Source organism: Artemia sp. Qi Xiang Cuo, chromosome 8, assembly GCF_049724085.1.
Source record: "Artemia sp. Qi Xiang Cuo chromosome 8, ASM4972408v1, whole genome shotgun sequence".
NCBI classification, from domain to species: domain Eukaryota; kingdom Metazoa; phylum Arthropoda; class Branchiopoda; order Anostraca; family Artemiidae; genus Artemia; species Artemia sp. Qi Xiang Cuo.
In genome coordinates this window covers 53,108,712-53,131,564 of record NC_142801.1, presented here as the reverse complement: position 1 = coordinate 53,131,564, position 22,853 = coordinate 53,108,712, and the positions used below count along the sequence as shown (strand labels likewise).

The window sequence follows — 22,853 nt, the reverse complement described above, 5'->3', positions numbered from 1 at the left end:
AACTGTGACGAGTTAAATCATAACCAAACAATATTTAAATATTCCAACTCTTGAATTGAAACGAAATAAATTCAAAATGAACTTTGAAAGATCAAGAAAATGTAACTGTGACAAGGTAAACCACAACCAAACACTACTGAAATATTCCATCTCTTGCATTTCAACGAAAGAAATTCAAAATGAACTTTGAAAAATCAATAAAATGTAACTGTGACATTGTAAACCAAAACCATACACTACTGAAATATTCCAACTCCTTCATTTCAAAGAATTAAATTCAAAATAAACTTTGAAAAATCATGACTATATAAGCATGACATGGTAAACAACTACCATAAAATACCAAAATATTCCAACTCTTGCAATTAAATTTAGGAAATCCAAAATTAACTTTGGACAATAAAGAAGCTGTAACTCTGACAAGGTAAAGCATTTCAAAACACTACTGAAATATTCCAACTCTTGCATGTCAACGAAACAAATTCCAAATGAACTTTGAAAAATCAAGAGAATGTAACTGTGACATGGTAAACCACAAAACAACACTACTGAAATATTGCAACTCTTGCATTTCAACGAAAGAAATTCAAAATGAACTTTGAAAAATCCATAAAATGTAACTGTAACATGGTAAACCACAAAAAACCAATACTTAAAAATTAAAAAAATTGAATTAAAACAAAATAAACAAAAAACTTAAATTTTAATATATATAAATTTTATATGTGAAAGGTTAAAACAAGACCAAACACAATTGAAATACTACAAATCTTTAATTTCAATTAATGATATTCAAAATGATCTTTTAAACTTTATGAAACTGTAACTGTGTCAAGCTAAATCTCACAAAAACCCTACTGAACTAGACCAGCTCGTGCATTTCACCGAAGGAAATTCACAATGAACTTTGAAAAATCAAGAGAATTCAACAGTGTCAATGATTACACCAGCCACATACTACTGAAATATGCCTACTATTGCTTTAACGCGACAGAACTTCAAATGAAATTGTCGAAATCAAGAAAATGAAGCAGTGACATTGTAAACCAAGACAATATACAACTTACCTATACAAAAAATGACAGCTCAACAGCGGACATTCAAATTAACATTGAAAAATCAAAACAATTAACAGTTACAAGGTAAACCACAACCAAACACTACTGAAATATTCCAACTCTTGCATCTCAACGAAAGAAATTCAAAATTAACTTTGAAAAATCAGGAATATGTAACATTGACAATGTAAACCACACCCAAACACTACTGAAATATTCCATCTCATGTTTTTCAACAATAAAAATTCGAAATAAACTTTGAAAAGTTAAAAGGATGCAAGTGTGACACGGTAAACCACAACCAAACGCTACTGAAATATTCCAACTCATGCACTTCAACAAATGAAATTCAAAATGAACTTTGAAAAATCAAGAAAATGTAACAGTGACAAGGTAACCCTCAACCAACCACTACTGATATAGTCCCACTCGTTAAATAAATCTAATGGCAAAATATATGAAAAATGAAAAATATACTTACAGACTAAGTTACACGGAAATAAACAATGAATCGAACCAGAACAATACAAACAATCTAAAAAAAGCTAAATAAAATAAAAAAGAACATTGAAAAAATCGAGTTAATGTAACTCTGACAAGTTAAAGCATAAAAAAACACTATTGAAATATCTCAACTCTTGCATTTCAACGAAATAAATTCAAAATGAACCTTGAAAAATCTAGAAAATGTAACTGTGACGAGGTAAACCATATTCATACAGGACTGAAATATTCTAACTCTTGCATTTCAACGAAAGAAATTCAAAATGAACTTTGAAAAATCAAGAAAATGTAACTGTGACAAGGTAAACCACAACCCAACACTATTGAAATATTCCAACTCTTGCATTTCAACGAAAGAAATTCAAAATGAACTTTGAAAAATCAATAAAATGTAACTGTGAAAAGGTAAACCACAACCAAACACTACTGAAAAACTCCAACTCTTGCTTTTCAAATAAATAAATTCAAAATGAACTTTGAAAAATAAATAAAATGTAACTTTGACAATGTAAACCACTTTAAAACACTAATGAAATATTCCAACTCATGAATTTCAACTACATAGATTCGTATTGAGCTTTGAATAATCTAGTAAATTTAACTGTAACACGGTAAACCGCTACCTAAAACTACTTAAATATTCCAACTCTTACATTTCAAAGAATGAAATTCAAAATGAACATTGAAGAATCCAGACAATGTAATTGTGACAATGTAAACCAAAACAAAACACAACTGAAAAATACCAACACATCAAATACAAATAAAAAAATACATAAGGAAATTATAAAAATCAAGAAAATGTAACAGAGACAAGGTAAACAACAACAAAACACTATTGAAATATTCCAACTCTGGCATCTCAAAGAAAGAGATTAAAAATTAACTTTGAAAAATAAATAGTATTTTACTTTTAAATTTTAAACCACAAAGAACCGCTCTTGAAATTGCCAAACTATTTAATCTAATTGAAATAAATACATAAATAAATTATAATCTCCAAAAATGTAACAGTGACGCGTGCGAACACAATAGAAAACTAAATAAATAATCCTACTCTTTCATTTAAAAGAAAGAAATTCAAAATAACCCTTGAAAAATCAAGAAAATGTCACTCTGACCAGGTACACCACACCCAAACACGCCTGAAAGATTCCAACTCTTGCATTTTAATGAAATAAATTCAAATAAACTTCGAAAAATCATGAATATATTAGCATGAAATGCTAAACAACGACCGTACAATACTGAAATATTCCAATTCTTGCATTTAAATGAAAGAAATCCAAAATAAACTTTAAAAAATTAAGAAAATTTAACTCTGACAAGGTAAACCACTACAATACATTACTGAAATATTCCAACTCTTGCATTTCAACGAAAGAAATTCAAAATGAACTTTGAAAAATCAAGAGAATATAACTGTGACAAGGTAAACCACAACCAAACACTACTGAAATATTCCAACTCTTGCATTTCAATGAAAGAAATTCAAAATGAACTTAAAAAAATCAAGAAAATATAACTGTAACAAGGTAAACCACAACCAAACACTACTGAAATATTCTAACTATTGCATTTGAAAGAAAGAAATCCAAAATGAACTTTGAAAAATCAGGAGAATACAACTGTGACAAGGTAAACCATAACAAACACTACTGAAATATTCCAACTCTTGCATTTCAATAAAGGAAATTCAAAATGAACTTTGAAAAATCAAGAAAATGTAACTGTGACAAGGTAAACCACAACCGAACACTACTGAAATATTCCAACTCTTGCATTTCAATAAAAGAAATTCAAAATGAACTTTGAAAAATGAAGAAAATGTAACTGTGACAAGGTAAACCACAACCAAACACTACTGAAATAGGCAAACTGTTGCATTTCAACTAATTAAATTCAAAATGAAATTTGAAAAATACGGAAAATTCAAATCTGACAAGTAAAACAAGAAACAAACTAAACTGAAATATTCAAACTCAGGCATTTAAAAGAAAGAAATTCAAAATGAACTATGAAAAATAAAGATAATGTAACTGTGACAAGGTAAACCACAACCAAACACTACTGAAATATTCCAACTCTTGCATTTCAACGAAAGAAATTCAAAATGAACTTTGAAAAATCAGGCCTTTGGGGTACCGGGGGCCCTTTGGAGGGGGGGGGCAGAGGGAGGGGAGGGGGAGGGGAGGAGGGGAGGGGGAGGAGGGGAGGGGAGGAGTGGAGGGGGAGGGGGGATGGAGGGGGAGGGGGAGATGGGGGGAGGAGATGGAGGGAGAGGGAGGGGGCCCTTTGGGGCCAAAGGGGTGAAGGCCCTTTGGGAGCCCGGTGGACCTTTGGGGACCGGGGATTTCCTTCGGGGTTGAGGTAGGGGGATCGGAGCCCTTTGGGGTTGGGGTAGAGGACCTCACAACACTGTTCAAATGGAACTTGTGTATTATAACGACCACACTCAAAACCTCTTCTAAAACATCTTTTAAATCATCTTTTAAAATGCGTCTAACTGTTTCGCCGAAATAATTCCATAAAATGGCTAAAACAGTTTCGCCCAAATAATCCCTAAACGTAATTCAGCGTGTTCGTTTTGTTTAGCATCCCTGGGCTGTCACATTTGAAATTACAAAGAAACCCTTTCGCACGAGTAGATTAAAACATTTGCTCGAATAATAAGAACAACGACTGTTTGCTAGGAATTCATAGCCTTTGTCTTGAACAACAACAACAGGAAAGAAATGACCATAACAGTGTCTCCAGTAACAAGAAGAAGGAAGTATCATTAACTATGTCCGGACCCGATCCGAGTAATGACGCAATAATCCTTGAAAGTGACAAAGTTCCTGTTTTTCAAATCCTCACTGACAAAGTCCATAAAAACATGCAAAAATGTGACAAAGTTCCTGTTTTTTCAAATTCTCACTGACAAAATCCATAAAACATCCATGAAAAACATCAAATAAATCGACCAACACACATAACCATCCATGAATTATGTAAAAAAAGTTGTAGGTGGCAGCAGGGGTGAGGGAAAGGAGTTTTAGGGTCACCTCTACTGAAATGGTTTGTACTTTGATGGCTGCATCCAAGGGGGCGGGGGCTAGAAGATTCGATGCCCCAGAGAAAAAATTATTTGGTAAACCCCCCATCGAAAGAACATCTTGCATACAGCACTGGGTACTTTTCTAACAAAAATTTTCTTTGCATATTCTAAGTGATCTAGCTCTGGAGGAACAAAAGGATTTAAGGTAGAAGATTGTATCCGGATGGAGGGGGGAGGTCAGAATAGTCAAATACCCCTTCTCCCATAGTAGAATGAAGTAAGCAACCTGAAAAACCTATAGAGTAAGAAATATGCGACGCTTCTCTGGCAGACATTTTTCATACTCTAAGCAATCTACTCCAGAAGGATCTAGGTTCTAAGAGTCTATCACGGGGACATCCGTAGAAGGTTGTATTAACACAGCAGTTGCCCACTCATCCATAAGAGATTAAAAATAAGAGAATACCAAAATTTGGCCTAAGTGGTTACTAGTGGTATACTTGTTTTGATGTGCAGTGATATAATTGCTAATCTAGCATTGACTTAACGACGAATATTGACAGTAATAATGATGTCCAATATTTCCTATTTTTCGGTCCTGAAGTATCGGGTCACTAAGTATACCCCATGCATAGAATCTTTATTATCAAAACACGGTTTTTAATTTTCTTGGCGGACTAAATTTCGAGAAAAGTTTGTAAGCCGCAGAGAAAAGGGATTAGACTAGGGCAAAATAAAAGAAAAGGCGAAAGTCCCGGGGAATTTGGTTGGAAATGTTTAAGGCCAAACCTTTAAGCGGGGTGGAACGAAGAAGGAACATGGAAGCCTCAGACCAGGGGCATAATTTCCTATGGGACAGGGAGGGAGAAACTGCCCCCCTAACCAGACCCCAGTCCCCCCGCCTAAAACTTAGCATCTTCAAAAATTTTCACAGAACTAAGATAGGTCTTCATAATTCAAGCATCTGCAGAAATAGATCAGTTTTCTTTAGTATACCTTTGCTTATATGGTACGTCACGGCTTATTTTTCAATTTAAGACTGGTCATTTTCACTTGGCTTTGAAAGACTGGTTCACCCCCCCCCCCCCCACACCTCCTCCCTCCCAGCCCAGAATTTTGACGAAACTACGCTCCTGCCTGAGACAACTTAAAACTACGGTAAGTTTAGGTGGTAGCAGCAAGACGTAATGATAGCTAAAGAAGGGATTCATAAGCAGATTAAAAATTCGCGTAATGATTAAAGGTTCCCTCCCTAATGAGGACCTCTCACAACTTTTAATAACAAGATTTTATAAAAAATAAAGAATGCAAATATACTAGTAGTAGGAATATTTCGAACCCACACTCGGGAGTTGGTTTTAATGGAAAAGCAAAATATAAAAAGGAAATAGAAAAATGATGCTCGGATAAAAAAACAGTAGAAAAATAAAAAGATATAAAGGACAAAAACTCATATCTTAAACATATTTGAAACTTTCTTAAAATGCAAGTGTCCTTCATTCTCTTTTCAATATTCTGCTTTTCCGTTGAAAAAGGCTTACAAAATCAAAATGTCAAATCAAAATATTCAGACTATATTTTCATTTTTCACAAATATTAATTTTATTTTTGCCTGTTTTTTTGTACTTTCTTCTTTTTCTTTGTTTTTACTGCTGCTACCAACTAGGCACGGCGTTGAGGTACAAAGGACAACATTTTGATTGAATTAAGTTTTCGTCAGTTGTCCTACTTACGTTCGCAAGACAATATAGCTACAGTCCAAGGCCGCATCCATGGAAGGTTTCTGGGACTGAATCCCCCCAAATTTTTTCCGACTCGTAAAAACGTAATAAAATGCATTTAATTTTTTTAAAGTTATTTTGGGACTGGTGCATTAAACGTACTCTTTTATATAGTCCTAAAGAAATCAAGTTTGGTTAATGCTAATGAAATAAATGAAATAAGATGAATATATAATAGTTTAGAAATAAATTTGGGCTATATATTTGCACATTAGGGTGGGGGTGGGGGGGGGGGGGGGGGTTAAAGCATATCATATATTAAATATGTAGCCTAATCTAACCTAAATCAATCTAACCTAGGTATCTCCCCCCCAAACCCCTAATAACAACAGTTTAAATATCGTAAACGCAATGAAAGCTACTTTTTGCATTTCAATTCTTAATAGCGGTGTCTTGAAATAACCAGTCTGGTGGGTATCTGTCCCGGTATCTGTAGCATTTCCAGTTTGAAATTCCATATGCAGTATATAAAAGAATACGTTTAATACACTTGTACCGTTATTTTGTGTAAAAAGTTATTGTGTTAAAAAGTTATTTTGTGTAAAAAGTTTTACGTAAAAAAGTTATTTTATGTAAACTTTAAAAGTTTATTTATAGTTTTTTTGTGTAAGCCCCCCCCCCCGAACAAAAATCATGGATACGCTCTTGCTACAGTCGGATAAAGGTCAGGGAACCCTGAGCTAACAACAAGCTTTTTTTTAAATCAATTAAAAGGAAGTTGGCAATCCCAAAAAAAGACAGATTAGCGTACGGTCCAATATTACCACGTTAGATTTTACTTTAAGTCCACTGGCTTCTTTAATAGGGTATCACATTTTTTAACCAATTCAATTTTTTTAAGCGTATGTCAGAAAAAGCAGCTGTACAATAACGATCACCGCTCTCCGTTGGGGTTAATGATCATTTTGTTGTTGTGTTGTACTGAGTTGAATCATTAAATTCAAATTTAATTCTATTAGCCCCTCCTATTTACGCGTTGCTGTATTTATTTATTGCTGCTGTGTCTAATTTTCAGCAAGTAAACTCTATGTGGCCATTTGTAGCAAAAAATTGTAGTTGTTAAATATCCTAAACCCCACCCAAGAAGGGAAGTTAAGTGAGTCCTAATGAAATATATTAAAATATGATGAAAATATAATACTTTAGAAACAAATTGTAGCTATATTTTATTTAAGTATTTAGATGGTATTTTGGTTAGGTTACGTATTTAATATATGCTATGCTTTGCCCCCCCCCCCTGATGTGTAAACATATAACTCAAATTTGTTTCTAAACTATTATATTTTCATCAAATTTCGTTCTATATCATTAGCATTAACCAAACTTCACTTTTCGAGGGTTTATTATAAAACCGATAAGTGCCGATCAGAAGTCTTGAGTGGGGTTGGGATAAACAAGTACCCAAAAAAGTATTCACAATTCAATCGTTGTACTGCAATACAGCCCAATACATGAATAAGACATCCCTGGTCTAAAATATCAAATATTTAAACTGACAAAATCTGTTGACTTGAATTTTGAAAATGAACTGTCAATCATTCTGTTTCTGTTATTAACAACAAATTCTTCACGATTGAGTTGATTTCACCTTCAACAAAGAAAGAGCTATTATAAATAAAGCTATGCTTAAACTTTTCAAAAGTATGCACAACAGCTATGTCATTGAAGTTGCGAAATAGTTTAAAACTGGGAAGTACACATTAGTGATTTAGACACGATAGTGAAAGCTAATATTTAATAGGAGTGTGTTGATACCCAGCGAACAATGGAGTTCATAATAGAAAAGAAAGGAAGTAATGTGATGGATTGTAAAATACACGAAACAAAATTCCTAATTTGCCAAATGGTACTTGACTACTTGTTAAATATTCCGACCCCACCCAAAAAGTGAAGTTAGTTTAATCATAATGAAATATGATGAAAATATAATACTTTAGAAACAAAATAATGAAAACTATAACAGAGAATCATGGAAAGCAGGCCGCCCAGAACGCATTATGTCTATTATATAAAACACACTCCAGAAGTGAAGTTTAGTTAATACTAATGGAAAGAATATATGGTGAAAATAGAACACTTTATAGTCATTTGTGAAATATTAAATTGGGAGCTTCGGCGTCGGCTGACCGTCTCAAAGACAAAGTAACGTTCATTATTAACGCGATTCTTAACCTAGTTCACTTTAGTCAATTATTAACGCGTTTCTTGACGACACCTGTTCTTGTCCGGCATATTTCCTTGTTGTAGTTTTCACAATTTTGCTGATAAAGTATTATATTTTCATCATATTTTGTTTTACTTCATTAGTATTAACTAAACTTCACTTCTCGAGTGTGGTTTATATAGGCTAGTACACAAGTACCAAAACCTAACCTAATCACCTCTATTAAATATTTACTAGAAATATAACTACATCGTAGTTTTTCTCAATGAGACTAAGCTATTATAACCTACTGAAGACAGACAAACCGGCTTTTGGTACTCTTCTATTAAACGGACTCTTTTATCTAGTGTATATGGAATGTCAAACTGCAGACGCGACGAAAAAAACCGTTATTACGGGATGATTCAAGACACCGCTGTAGACAAACACAATGTATAGCGTGGTTTTAATTGCGTATAAGATATTAACAGTGTTTTTTTTGGGGTTTGGGGGGGGGGACGGAACCTAGGTTAGGTTAAGCATTTAATATATGCTATGCTTTGCCCCCCCCCCCCCCCCCACCAGAGTTGTGAGAATGAGTCAAACTTTAGTGTAAAGAGTGAGGTGTTGAGGAGGGGACACCCCCTTTCATATACAGAATAATTTCTGTTTGTTCTAAGTTTTAATGTTGCTCCTTACTTTGAGTTAAAAAAACTTGTTTTTTAATTTAATTTCTGATCGCTTTTTAATTAATGCATGTGTTGATTTTAGCTCACCGTACATGAATAATTAAAACGAAATTTGCATATTAATTTTATTTTTTGGCTAAATGGCTTTCTCGAAAGTTGTTTAATTTTATTAACGAACGTTTTTTTAGTAATAAATATACGTAACTTACGAATCAGGTTACGTAACGAACTTCTATATTCATATATTTTTATTACATATATTATGGGGTTCTCCCCATAGTCAATACCTCGATCTTTACGCTAAAGCGTAAAGATCACTAAAGCGTATTTATTCATACGAAACTACCATCAGAACTTACATCATATAAACCTACCTAACAGGTTATATTTGGACCATATAGCCTGTTGTGGTGTTCCTGTAGTATAACATAGCATCCAAATGGTCTGAATGGTCTTAACTCTGGATATCCAGATAAAACCAAGATGACAATAATAAGAATATTTTTTGGTACTCTTTTACGAAACGGACTATTTTATATACGGCAATGCATACCAGTCACGAAATAGACCGAGACGCGTGATGCAAAACAGGTTTAAAAACAGATGTTTTTGTAGTGTCGTTTCGTGATTTATCTCATCAGTGTTACATTTTGTTGATGTTTCAAAGTACATTTTGGAATTTTTTTTGCTTGAAACGTATGACATGGTATATTTTTTGTAGTGTTGTCTCTTGGTTTATGTTGTCAGTGTTACCTCCGTTGATGTTTTAACGTTAATTTTGATTTTTTTTTTTCGTTTGAAACGTATGATAGGATATTGTTTATAGTTTTGTGTCGGGATTTATCTTGTCAGTGTTACCTCTATTGATGTTTCAATGTGCATTTTGGAATTTTTTCGTTTGAAATATATGCCTTGGAATATTTTTGTAGTGCTTTGTCGTGGTATATCTTTTTAATATTAGGCCTACATTCTGTTGGTGTTTCAAAATGCATTTTGGAAATTTTTTCATAGGAAACGTATGACAGGATCTTTCTGTAATTTTATTTCGTGATTTATATTGCAAGTGTTACCTCCGTTGATGTTACAAAGTGCATTTTGGAATGTTTTCGTTTGAAACGTATGACTTAGAATATTTATTTCTAGTGTTGTGTCATAGTTTATCTACTCAGTGTTACATTCTGTTGATGTTTCAGAGTGCATTTTGCATTTTTTTTTTCGTTTGAAACGTATGATAATATTTTTTTCTAGTTTTGTGTCGTGATTTATCTTGACAGTGTTACCTCTGTTGATGTTTCAAAATTCATCTTGGAATTTTTTCGTTTGAAAAATATGACTTGGAATATTTTTGTAGTGTTGTGTCGTGGTATATCTTCTTAGTGTTAGGCCTACATTCTGTTGGTGTTTCAAAATATATTTGGATTTTTTTTTTTTGTTTGAAACGTATGACCTAGGATATTTTTGTAGCGTTGTATCGTGATTTATCTTGTCAGTGTTACATTCTTTTATTGTTTCAAAGTGCATTTTTGAATTTGTTCGTTTGGAACGTGTGACTTGTGATATTGCGTGTTGTCGTGGTTTATCTTGTCAGTGTTACATTCTGGTGATGTTTCAAAACGTTTGAAACGTATAACTTGGGATATTGTGTTTTGTCGTGGTTTATCTTGTCAGTGTTACGTTTATCGTTGTTTCAAAGTGCGTTTTAGAATTTGTTTTCATTTGAAGCGGATCACTTGGAATATTTTTTGTTGTGTTGTGTCGTGGTTTATCTTGTCACTGTTACATCCGGTTGATGTTTCAAAGTGCATTTTGGAATTTATTCGTTTGAAACGTATGGCTTAGGATATTTTTTATAGTGTTCTGTCGTGATTTATCTTGTCAGTGTTACCTCTGTTGATGTTTACAAGGGTATTTTAGAATTTGTTTCGTCTGCAAAGTATTACTTAGGTTATTTATGTAGTGTTGTGTCCTGATTTATCTTGTTAGTATTACCGCTGTTGATGTTTCAAAGTGCATTTTAGACTTTTTCGTTGGAAACCCATAACATAGAATATTTTTGTAGTGTTGTGTCGTGCTTTATCTTGTCAGTATTACGGTCTGTTGATGTTTCAAAGTGCATTTTGGAATTTTTTCGTTTGAAACGTATGACTTGGGATATTTTTGTAATGTTGTTTCATAACTTATCTTGTCAGTGTAGTGTCACTGTTCAATCATAGTGTAGGCTACTACGGGGTCAGCCACATAAAAAAGGCTCTCACTGAGTTATAAATTTTAAAAATTATAGATGGCGACACCTTTTTACTATCACATCATCTGCCATCTTTTCACTTATAGTTATAGATGACAGCACACCCGCTAAGAAACATAGGCATAGTGAGAGATACATGCAAACAGGTAGGTTCATTTAGGTTCACTTGTAGTGGCTCGCCACGCTCAGTGAACCCAAATAAACCTAATTTTTTTCATGTCTCTCTAACCACGACACAACGCCACAAAAATATCCTAAGACATACGTTTTAAACAGAAAAATAATTAAATGAGCTTTGAAACATCAATAGAATGTAACACTGACAAAGATAAATCACGACACAATAGTAGAAAAATATCCCCGGTCATACGGTTCAAACGAAAAAAAAAATCCAAAATGGATTTTGAAACACCAACAGAATGTAGGCGTAATAATAAGAAGATAAACCATGACCAAACACTACAAAAATATCCCAAGGCATACATTTCAAACGAAAAAATTTAAAGCTGAAGTTTGAAACATCAATGGAGGTATCACTGACAAGAAAGATCAGGACACAACACTATAAAAAATATCCTGTCAAACGCTTCAAATGGAAAAAAATTTCGAAATGCGCTTTGAAACATCAACAGAATAAAACACTGAGTAGATAAACCATGACACAACACTAGAAAAAAATTGTAAATCATACATTTCAAACGAAAAAATTCAAAATGCACTTTGAAACATCAACATGGATTACACTCAGAATATAAATCACGAAACAACACTACAAAAATATTCCAGTCATACGTTTCAAACGAAAAAATTCAAAACTGAACTTTGAAACATCAATAGATGTAACACTGACGAGACAAATAACGACACAACAGTAGAAAAATAACCTAAGTCATACGTTTCAAACGAAAAACAAAATCCAAAATGCACTTCGAAACATCAACAGAATGTAACACTGAGTAGATAAAATATGACACAACACTAGAAAAAATTTCCAAGTCAAACGTTTCCTACGAAAAAATTCCAAATGCACTTTAAAACATCAACAGAGGTAACAGTGAGAAGATATATTACGAAACAGCACTACAAAAATATTCCAAGTCATACGTTACAAACGAAAAAATTCAAAATGTACTTTGAAACCTTAGCAAAATGTAACACTGACAAAATGAACCATGACACAACACTAGAAAAAAAATCCTGTCATAAGTTTCAAACGAAAAAAAAAATTCCAAAATGTACTTTGAAACATCGACAAAGGTAACACTGACAAGATAAATCATGAAATAACATTACAGAAATACCCTAGGTCATACGTTATAAACAAACAATTCCAAAATGTACTTTGAATCATTAACAGAGCTAAGACCGATAAGAAAAATCCCGAAAAAACACTACAATAATATCCTAAGTCATACGTTTCAAACGAAATAAATTCCAAAATGTACTTTCAAACATCAACAAAATTTAACACTGACAAGACAAACCATACAACAGTACAAAAATAGTCCAAGTCATATGTTTCGAACGAAAAAATTCCAAAATGCATTTTGAGACATGCAAAGAATGTAAGACTCGCAAGATAAACCACGAAACAACACAACAAATATATCCTAAGTCATAAACTTCAAACGAAAAAAATCCAAAATGAAGTTTGAAACATCAACAGAGGTAAGACTGACAAGATAAATCAAAATATAACACTCAAAAATATCGGAAGTCATGCGTTTCAAATGAAAGAAATTACAAAATGCACTTTAAAACATTAACAGAATGTAACACTGACATGACAAATCATTAAACAACATTACAAAAATATCCTAAATCATACATTTCAAACGAAAAAAGATTCCAAAATTTACTTTGAAACATCAACAAAGGTAACAATGACGAGATAAATCACGAAACAATATTCTAAAAATATACTAAGTTTAACGTTTCAAAAGATAAAATTTCCAAAGATGATTTGCTTCATTAGCAGAGCTCACACTGCCAAGATAAATAACAAAAAACACTACAAACATATCCTAAGTCATACGTTCAAACGAAAAAATTACATGCACTTTGAAACATCAACAAAATGTGACACTGACAAGATAAACTACGACACAACACTACAAAAATATCCCAAGTAATAGGTTTCAACGACAAAATTCCAAAATGCACTTTGAGACATCAACAGAATGTAACGCTGACAAGATATATCACGACACAATACTACAAATATTGCCTAAGTCATAAATTTCAAAAGAAAAAAACCCAAAATCAAGTTTGAAACATCCACAGAGGTAAGATTGACAAGATAAATCACAATATAACACTACAGAATATCCCAAGTCATACGTTTCAAACGAAACAAATTCCAAAATGCACTTTGAAACATTAACAGAATGTAACACACATAAAGTAAATCATAACACAAAATTCGTAAAACATCTCAATTTATAGATTTAAAACGAAAAAAATCACATCGACACCTTGCTACACCAATAGAGGTAGCACTAACAAGATTTACACTGACAAGAAAATTCCAAATAACACTTCGAATCATCAACAGAATGTACGACTGACAAGATAAAGCACGACACAGCACTATAAAAATATCCCAAGCTATATATTTCAAACAAAACAAATTCTAAAATGCACTTTGAAACATTAACACAATGTAACTCTGACAATATAAGTCACGACACAACACTCGAAAAATATCCTAAGTCATACGTTTCAAATGAAAATATTCCAAAATGAACTTTGAAACATCAACAGAGGTAACACTGACGAGATAAATCATGACACAACATTACAAAAAATATCCATAGCCATACGTTTCAAACGAAATAAATTAATAAATGTACTTTGAAAAATCAATGGAATTTAAATCTGAAAAGATAAATCACGAAACAACACTGCAAAGATATCCTAGGTAATAAATTTAAAACCAAAAAAAAAATATCCAAAGTGTACTTTGAAGCATAAACAGTATGTAACGTTGATAAGATAAACCATAACACAACACTACAAACGTATTCCAAGTAACTTTGAAACATCAATAGAGGTAACATGACAAGATAAATCTCGACACAACACTAAAAAAAATCCTACGTCATATGTTTCAAAAGAAAAAATTTCAAAATGAACTTTGAAACATCAACAGAATATAAAATTGACTGGATAAATAATGAAACAACATTACAAAAATATCCAAAGTCATATGTTTCAAACGAAAAAATTTCAAAATATACTTTTAAACATTAACAGGGCGAACTCTGACAAAATAAATCAGGAAACAACACTATAAAAAATCCTAAGTCATACGATTCAAACGAAAAATTCTAAAATACACTTTGAAACATCAACTGAATGTTACACTGAGAGGATAAAACATGAAACAGCACTACAAAAATATCCCAAGTCATGCGTTTCAAACGAAGCAAATTCCAAAATGCACTTTGAGACATCAACAGAATGTAACACTGACATGATAAATCATGAAACAACATTACAAAATATCCCAAGTCATACTCAAAAGACAAATTACAAAATGCACTTTGAAAAACCAAAAGAAGTTATACTGACAAGATAAATCACGACATAACAATAGACAAAATATCCCAAGTCAAATGTTTCAAACGAGAAACTTTCCAAAATGAACTTTGAAACATCAAAAAAGATAAAACTGACTGGATAAATCATGAAACAACACTACAAAAGTATCCCAAGTCATACATTTCAAACGATAAAATTCCAAAATATACCTTAAAACATCAATAGAGGTAACACTGACAAAATAGATCACGAAACAACACTATAAAAACTCCCAAGCCATACGTTTCAAACGAAAAAAATTCCAAAATGAAATTTCAAATATCAACAGAATGTAACCCTGACAAGATAAACAACGACACAACACTATAAAAAGATCACACGTTTCAAACGAAACAAATTCCAAAATGCACTTTAAGACATTAACAGAATGTAACACTGACATGATAAATCATGAAACAACATTACAAAAATATCCCAAGTCACACTCAAAATACAAAAATACAAAATACACTTTGAAAAACTATCAGAAGTACTACCGAAAGTACGAATTACGGAACAGAGATACAAAAATATTCCAAGTCATTAATTTCAAACAAAAAAAATCCCACATTGCACTTTAAAACATTAACAGAATGTAACACTGACAGGATAAATAACAATATGAAACTAGAAAAAATAGACTAAGTTATACATTTGAGGCTAAAAAACTTCAAAATGAACGATGGAACATCAACAGAATGTAAAACTAACAATATAAATCATGAATAAACACTACAAATATATCCCAAGTCATATATTTCAAACAAAAAAACTTCCAAATGTACTTTGAGACATCAACAGAATGTAACACGGACAAGATAAACCATAACACAACATTACATAGATATCCTAGGTCATACATTTCGAATGAAAAAGAATTCGAAAATACACTTTGAAACACCAACAGAATGTAACACGGACGAGATAAACCATGATATAACACTACAAAAATATTCCAAGTCATACATTTCAAACGAAACAATTCCAATATGCACATTTAAACATCAGCAGAGGTTATATTGACAAGATAAAATACAACACAACACTACAAAAAAATAATTCTAAGTCATACGTTTCAAACGAAACAAATTTTAAAATAAACTTTGAAGCATCAATAGAGGTAACACTGACATGATAAACCATGTAGTGTCTATGAGCAATTATAGAGTACCACTGGTACAGCCGAAGAAATATATATAAAAAAAAGTTGAATAATTTCCGCGTCGAAAGAACAAATTCAGTAAAAAAAGGGCTACTACAAAAATTATTTTTCGAATAGTAAGACACGACTAACATATCTGTATCATTCTTATTTTGTATTTTGAAAATATTAAATGTGATTTTTTTTTGTTTTAAGTATAAATCATGTCATTTTAAGACAAGTAAAAAAAAGTTGAAAAAATGTCTGTTAAAAAATATAAAAAATAAGCGTTCTAAGAAAAGTAAAAAACAATAAACTTAAAAAAGTCTAAGAAATGGGTGGAGGGGCCGAAAAGTTGGGGGAGGGGTATTGGGGTCCTTAGAGGTTGGGGTCCTTGATGGTTAATAGCTGCCGTATCATTGCTTAAAATGTATACGACTTTTTGTAAGAAGAATTTGTAGTAACTTCAATAGTATACCCACTATGGGCGTTGTCAAATTCATAACCACTTCACTACTTGACTTCTAAGAATTGTTCTGGATTTCTAAGGATTGTTCTGGATTTCTGTTTAAAATTATATTCTTGACGCTTACGAATTTATTAGTTTCAAGTTTACTCGTTAACTCACTCTTCACATGGTACTTGTGTATTATAGCGACCACAACAAAGAAGTGAAGCTAGGTCAATCGAATCAATCGGGTTGTGAAAGGATGAATATATTCTGATCATATTCTGATATTTATATGATGTGGTGTGGTGAGTCACAATTCCCTCAGACTTACCTTTAGTTGATAAGCGATTAAAGTTTCAACCCTTTACCTGTTTCATTCAATTAAAATTAAAAAAAATTATTCTTATTGTTATCATCTAGGTTTTATCGGATATCCAGAGTTAAGACCATTCAGACCATTTGAATGTTATACTAAAGGAACACCATAATTTGGGTCATCGACCGACTTTATCACAGGTATCAAAAGGTATCTTAGATCTTGTCCAGTATTGCCTACATTAGTAAAGGTATCAAAAGGTATCTCATTTGCATATCATTATGGTCCAAATATAACCTTTTCGGTAGGTTTATATGATATAGATTCCGATGGTAGTTCCGTATGAATAGATTCTACTAACAGATAGCTCGCATGAAAGTACAAAAAAAACTTTAGCGCAAAGAGCGAGGTATTGACTAGGGGGCGAACCCAGTCATATACGTAATAATTTCTGTTCGTTTTAATTTTTGATGTTGAAAGTTTTTCAGTTGAAAACTTTCTTTTTTAATTTCTGATTGTTTTTTTAAATAATGCTGGGAAATCCAGTACCCCTTCATAGCAATGTCCCTTCCCCCATGAAAACTTCCTCCATGGAAAGATCCTCCCACTTAACCCCCGACCTTTCCCCCCACTACAAGAAAAAATCCCCCTGAAAACGTCTGTATACTTCCCAATAACCAATACTATATATAAACATTAGGCAAAGTTCATAACTTGCAGTCCTTTCCCCGGGAACTGTGGGGGATGAATTCATCCTCAAAGACATAGTTATTATATTTTTCGACTATTACGAACAAAATGGCTATCTCAAAATTTTGATCAGGTGACTTTGGGAAAAAATGAGCGTGGGAGGGGGCCTAAATGCCCTCCATATTTTGTTCACTGAAAAAGGGCGCTAGAACTTCTAATTTCCGTTCAAACAAGACCTCTCGCGATTTCCTAGGACCACTGGGTCGATACGATCACCTCTGGGAAAAACATAAAACAAAACAAATAAACAGGCATCCGTGATCTTTCTTCTGGCAAAAAATGCAAAATTCCAAATTTTTGCAGATAAGAGCTTGAAACCTCTACAGTAGGGTTCTCTGATACGTTGAATCTGATTGTGTGATTTTCATTGAAGTTCTATGACTTTTAGGGGATATTTCCCCCTTCTTTGAAAGTAAGGCAAATTTCTCAGGCGCGTAACTTTTTATGGGTAAAACTAAACTTGATGAAACTATTATATTAAAAATCAGCATAAAAATCTGATTCTTTTTATGTATCTATTGGTATCAAAATTTCGTGTTTTAGAGTTTCGGTTACTATTAGGACGAGTCGCTCCTTACTTACAGTTCGTTACCACGAACTGTTTGATACTAGTATACAGTTTTAACAATTATACGGTACAAGATAGCGCAGCCATAAAAGCCAAAATGCGCCGAAAACAATATTTTTTTTAGCAAAAATGCACCGTGTGTCCAATTTGTCAAGCAAATTGGCTTTGAAAAAAAAAACGCGCTGATTTGAAGAATTCAATATGTAATTGTCTAAAAAAAGTGCCAAATTGCTTGAATACACACCATCTGGTAACACTGCTAGCCGGTATGGAGAGGAAAAGGGAGGATATGAGAGTGGATTCTGAATCTCCTAAAACAGTTTGCAAGACCCTGTCTGGAAGATGATTTGAGGAAAAGTGAAAATATTCAAGAGTTTGAACATTTTGGACAACTATAAACTTCTACAAATACTTTGCCACTCCTCGCAGTAAGAGCTCTTGTATCTCAAAATTTACTACTCTCTAAAATATGTATATATAAGGATCTTGTTAAGTATCCCGAAAACACTCAATAAGTTTGACCTGTGTAATCGGAGAAAAGACGGTTTGTCTTTCGCATTCGGGGATAATCAGCTTAGCCCGAGCGAGAGCTACTTTGTAAGTATGTTTTAATTAAATATTTAATAATTAGTATATAGAGGTTGTTGGGTAAGGTATTTAACACAATGCGTTATGGGCGGCCTGCTTTCCATAATTTTCTTCCCTAATTTTGTTTATAAAAATATTATATTTTCATCATATTTTGGTATATTTCATTATGATTAACCTAACTAACCATTATGATTAACCTAACTTCACTTTTTGAGTATTTTCAGGATATTTAACAAGTAACATATTTATACATATCCATAATTTAATCACATAATTAAAATAAATAAAAAAAATACTCACTCTTATTCATGCACGACTTGTACAAATTTTTGACTAGAGTGAATGGCTTTGGTTCATTGTCACTAGGTTTTTCCTGCAAGATTTGTCTTAGCTGAACTAGAAGCTTGTCACTTAATATGCTGAAAGTCGTCACTGCTGACCTATCATCTGGTATGGTCGTCCGTTTCTCAAAATTTCCACAGGCAAACTTGTAAAAGTCATCACAAGGATCTACAGATTCATCCACGTTCATTAGAAGCTCAGCCGCTGAAAGATGTATTTCATTTTCACTGACAATATGACAAAAGATTACAAACACCGAGATAGCATCGTATAAAAGAGGACGATTTTATGCTTTTGTTGAAGAGAGAAAGTAAGCTTTTCAGTCTTTTTTTTTCATTCAAGGATTTAACTTTGTAAAAAAAAAATAGAAATTGTATACCAGTATGATGTGACCCCAGTTTGGTATATACGCAAAACTGTCAAAAAGGAGGGGGTGGGGCAAAGTACCCTGGTACCAAAACTGAAAGAGACTCAGTGTGATTTTTTATGCGAAAATAGAGGTTATAAGTTAATTATTTTTATTTAAATCAAAATCGAGATTTTTTTTTATTTTGGGATTGTTTACGACTTCTTTTTCTACTAAACAGAAAGTGAAAAATCAATATGGATTTCGAAAATTTTTCTGAGAAAACCTGTTTGGTCAGATTACAACCAGTGAAATAAAAAAATGAACACTAGAGAAATCTTCCTCACTGCTCATTTCATCTCCAAAAAAAGCGTTGAGTAACCCATTTCGTTTGATACATGTGGATATCCGACACCAAAGTCGTATCTGACATCCGTTTGTAAAAATGAGCTACTGAACCCCCGGACGACCATTATATGTGCGCAGCCGTGTTGGCCTCAGACGGCTTGGTGCTGCACTATGTTGTCAGAGTTGAATTTTATATATATATTTTTCAAATCCTCAAATTTCCTTGTAAAACGTTCAGGCCTCGATTTTGACCCATCTGTAAAACGATGAAAATATCAGATACTGTCTTTGCATTGTACGAACCAGGAAGTAAAAACATCGGACTGACTCCCTTTCTTTTTTTGTGCTGGTATATTTCCAAAATTGTTCAGGTATATAGAAGATATATATCAATTCTCATCGATATATGAGAATTGTTCATTACAAATCGTGTACGCAAGTGCAGGAGATGTCTTATCTGATATCCCTTTGTAAAAATGAGCTACTGAACTCCCCCAACAAAAAAATAAAAAAGATCATAGCAGTGTTGTATCTACATTAAGTTTAAATTAAACACGGGCAAAGATTAATCTAAAAAACATAGTTTTTCCTAAGGGAAGTAAAGAGCGAAGTTGCAACATAAAATGAACAAAAATTATTTCTTCACAATCTATCAAGCATATATTGATAAAACTAGTACAAAAAAAACAACTGATAATATTTCCCTTTGTTAGTATGATTATAGAAAACTAGTGCTTTACTGAAAACACTCAAAGGCCAGTATAAAAAAAAAACAAGAATATCGATTTAGGAGTCAAAAGTGAGTACGTAACCTGACAACAACAAATTAATCTATAAAGCTTTTCATAGTCTTAAACCATCTGTGATGTCAGTAACTTTCAGTATACAATTAAACTTATTTTAAACCTTGAGCATAAAAATAAACATTATTTTAATAACTGCAAAGTCATTGAACAACATACAAAAATAATGGGCAGAAATATCAGGTAACATCTTGGTCTCACCAGCTATAGTACCAATAGTGAGTAATACATAGCTTTAAACTGCCAAAAAAGCTTTACTATTGCTTGAAATGAAGAATAAATTAACCAAAATATGAGCTCTGGAAATCTTCTTATTTCTGTCCATACAACAGAACATTTCAAGTTATGATACAATTCTAAAGCTAGTCTATAGTCCTAATGCTATCAAGAGGCTCCACTTCAGACTTGTCTTCAAACTAATCCTAAAATGTCCTTTCCAGATACAACGAGATCCAATAACTGGACTGAGCTCATTGTGCAGAAGGGATAACAAATTAAACGAAAGACAAAAAAAGAGTAATAATCCTAAAATGCTTAAATTAAAAAAAAAAAATTTCTTAATCGGTTTGCTTTTACTGTACTGAAAACCCTGTAAGCTATTGTTTTGTGTTTTAAGTAAAGCGCTAGTTTTCTATAATCACACAAACATGGGGAAATATTATCAGTTGGCTTATTTGCACTAGTTTTATCAGTATACGTTAGATAGTCTGTGAAGCAGTAATTTTTGTTCGTTTTAAGTTTCAACTTCACTCCTTACTTCCCTCAGAAAAACCTCTGTTTTTTAATATTAATTCGGGCTATAGACCCGTTTGTCTTATCCAGATTTAGTTCCCGAATAAAATATAAGCAATGTCGTTGTCCTGCTTGATTGCAGTTAAATCAGTTTGACGAAAAAAATTTAGGGTATGGAAAATTCACTGCATATATATAATTTGAAGTATATTTTTGATCTTTAGGAGGGAGTGAGGGTGAAGTTTATTGGTACACCTTGAAGAATGATATAAATAAGTATTTTTTTTTAGTAGTTATCAGAATTTATACTGTTTCCTTTTGGATAAAGGGAATGCTACATTGACATCAACAATGACATCACATTAACAGGTGGGCAGTAAAAGCATAATACAAATATTGAAGTAGAAGCTTCACCAAGGTTTAAGACTTAGAATAGACAACCGGTTTGATTTAAATTTTAGATTAAAAAAGTATGTGAATGACAAACTGGTTTCAGGTAGCATTATTTTGGATACCGTTGTTTGCTGCAAAAAAAGTGGATAGAAACTGTACTCTAATACAACAGCTCCAAAAACATATTTAATTCCTAAAAGATTGCATCATATTACACCTTGGGACACAAAGAATAAGGATGGAGGTCAGACTGTAACAGCCACCCGTTATATAAACCTTTCAGAGGTCAATTTGATGATTAAGTTCATAACACAAACAGTAGAAAAAAAATTATCCACTGTTAAATTTAATTTTTATGTGACAATCATTTCGTGAACACATTTATTTTTTGTATAGTTAAGTTTGCTTTAGTGCTTCAAAATGGAAATTGCTGGCTTCTAGAATGCACTTAGTCAAATAGATTTCTAAGAAATAATAAACATTATGGGTACTCATGTATTATACCGCCAACACTCAAGAAGGGAAGTTAATCCTAATGAAAAATATCAAAACATAATAAAAATATTATACTTTAGAAACAAATTTAGGCTATTTAGGCACAATAACTTGAGTTTGCACAATACCCTTTGAGCAATATTGTGCACAATATATTTGCACAATAACTCTTTGAATACTAAACTTGAGAGTTTAAAAATTGCCAATGTGGAAGATGGTTGGAATGATTTTAGAAAAATAATTTGTGAAGTTGCTGAAGATGTCTTAGGGAAGAAAGCTAGGACGGCAGCTAAGAATGTTAGTGAAAAAGCATTATGTTTAATAGAAAGGAGAAGGGACTTACAAGAATTATCTGAGTGATAGATCATATGAAACAAAAGGAATGTAAAGAAAGTGGATAAGGCATAAAATATGAACTAAGGAGGTGTGAAGTGAAGGCCATGGATAAAATTGCCGAGGATCTGGAAGATGCAGCTAGATGGCATAATAGTCAAATATTGTACTGGTTTAATAAATTGAGAGGGAGTAGTCAATT

At 32.6% G+C, this 22,853-nt stretch overlaps 1 protein-coding gene across 1 annotated transcript in view; it reads right to left on the bottom strand.

The window, feature by feature from the left end:
- Window positions 1–11,490: 11,490 nt before the first annotated feature.
- LOC148949556 (neprilysin-2-like) overlaps window positions 11,491–22,853 on the bottom strand; it is a 30,126-nt gene continuing 18,763 nt past the window's right edge. Inside the window, exons 3-4 of the mRNA XM_089092726.1 lie at window positions 19,160–19,405; window positions 11,491–11,567 (exon numbers count right to left, since the gene is read on the bottom strand). Coding sequence (XP_088948852.1) covers window positions 11,491–11,567; window positions 19,160–19,405 — 323 coding nt within the window. The remainder of the gene's footprint in view (window positions 11,568–19,159; window positions 19,406–22,853) is intronic.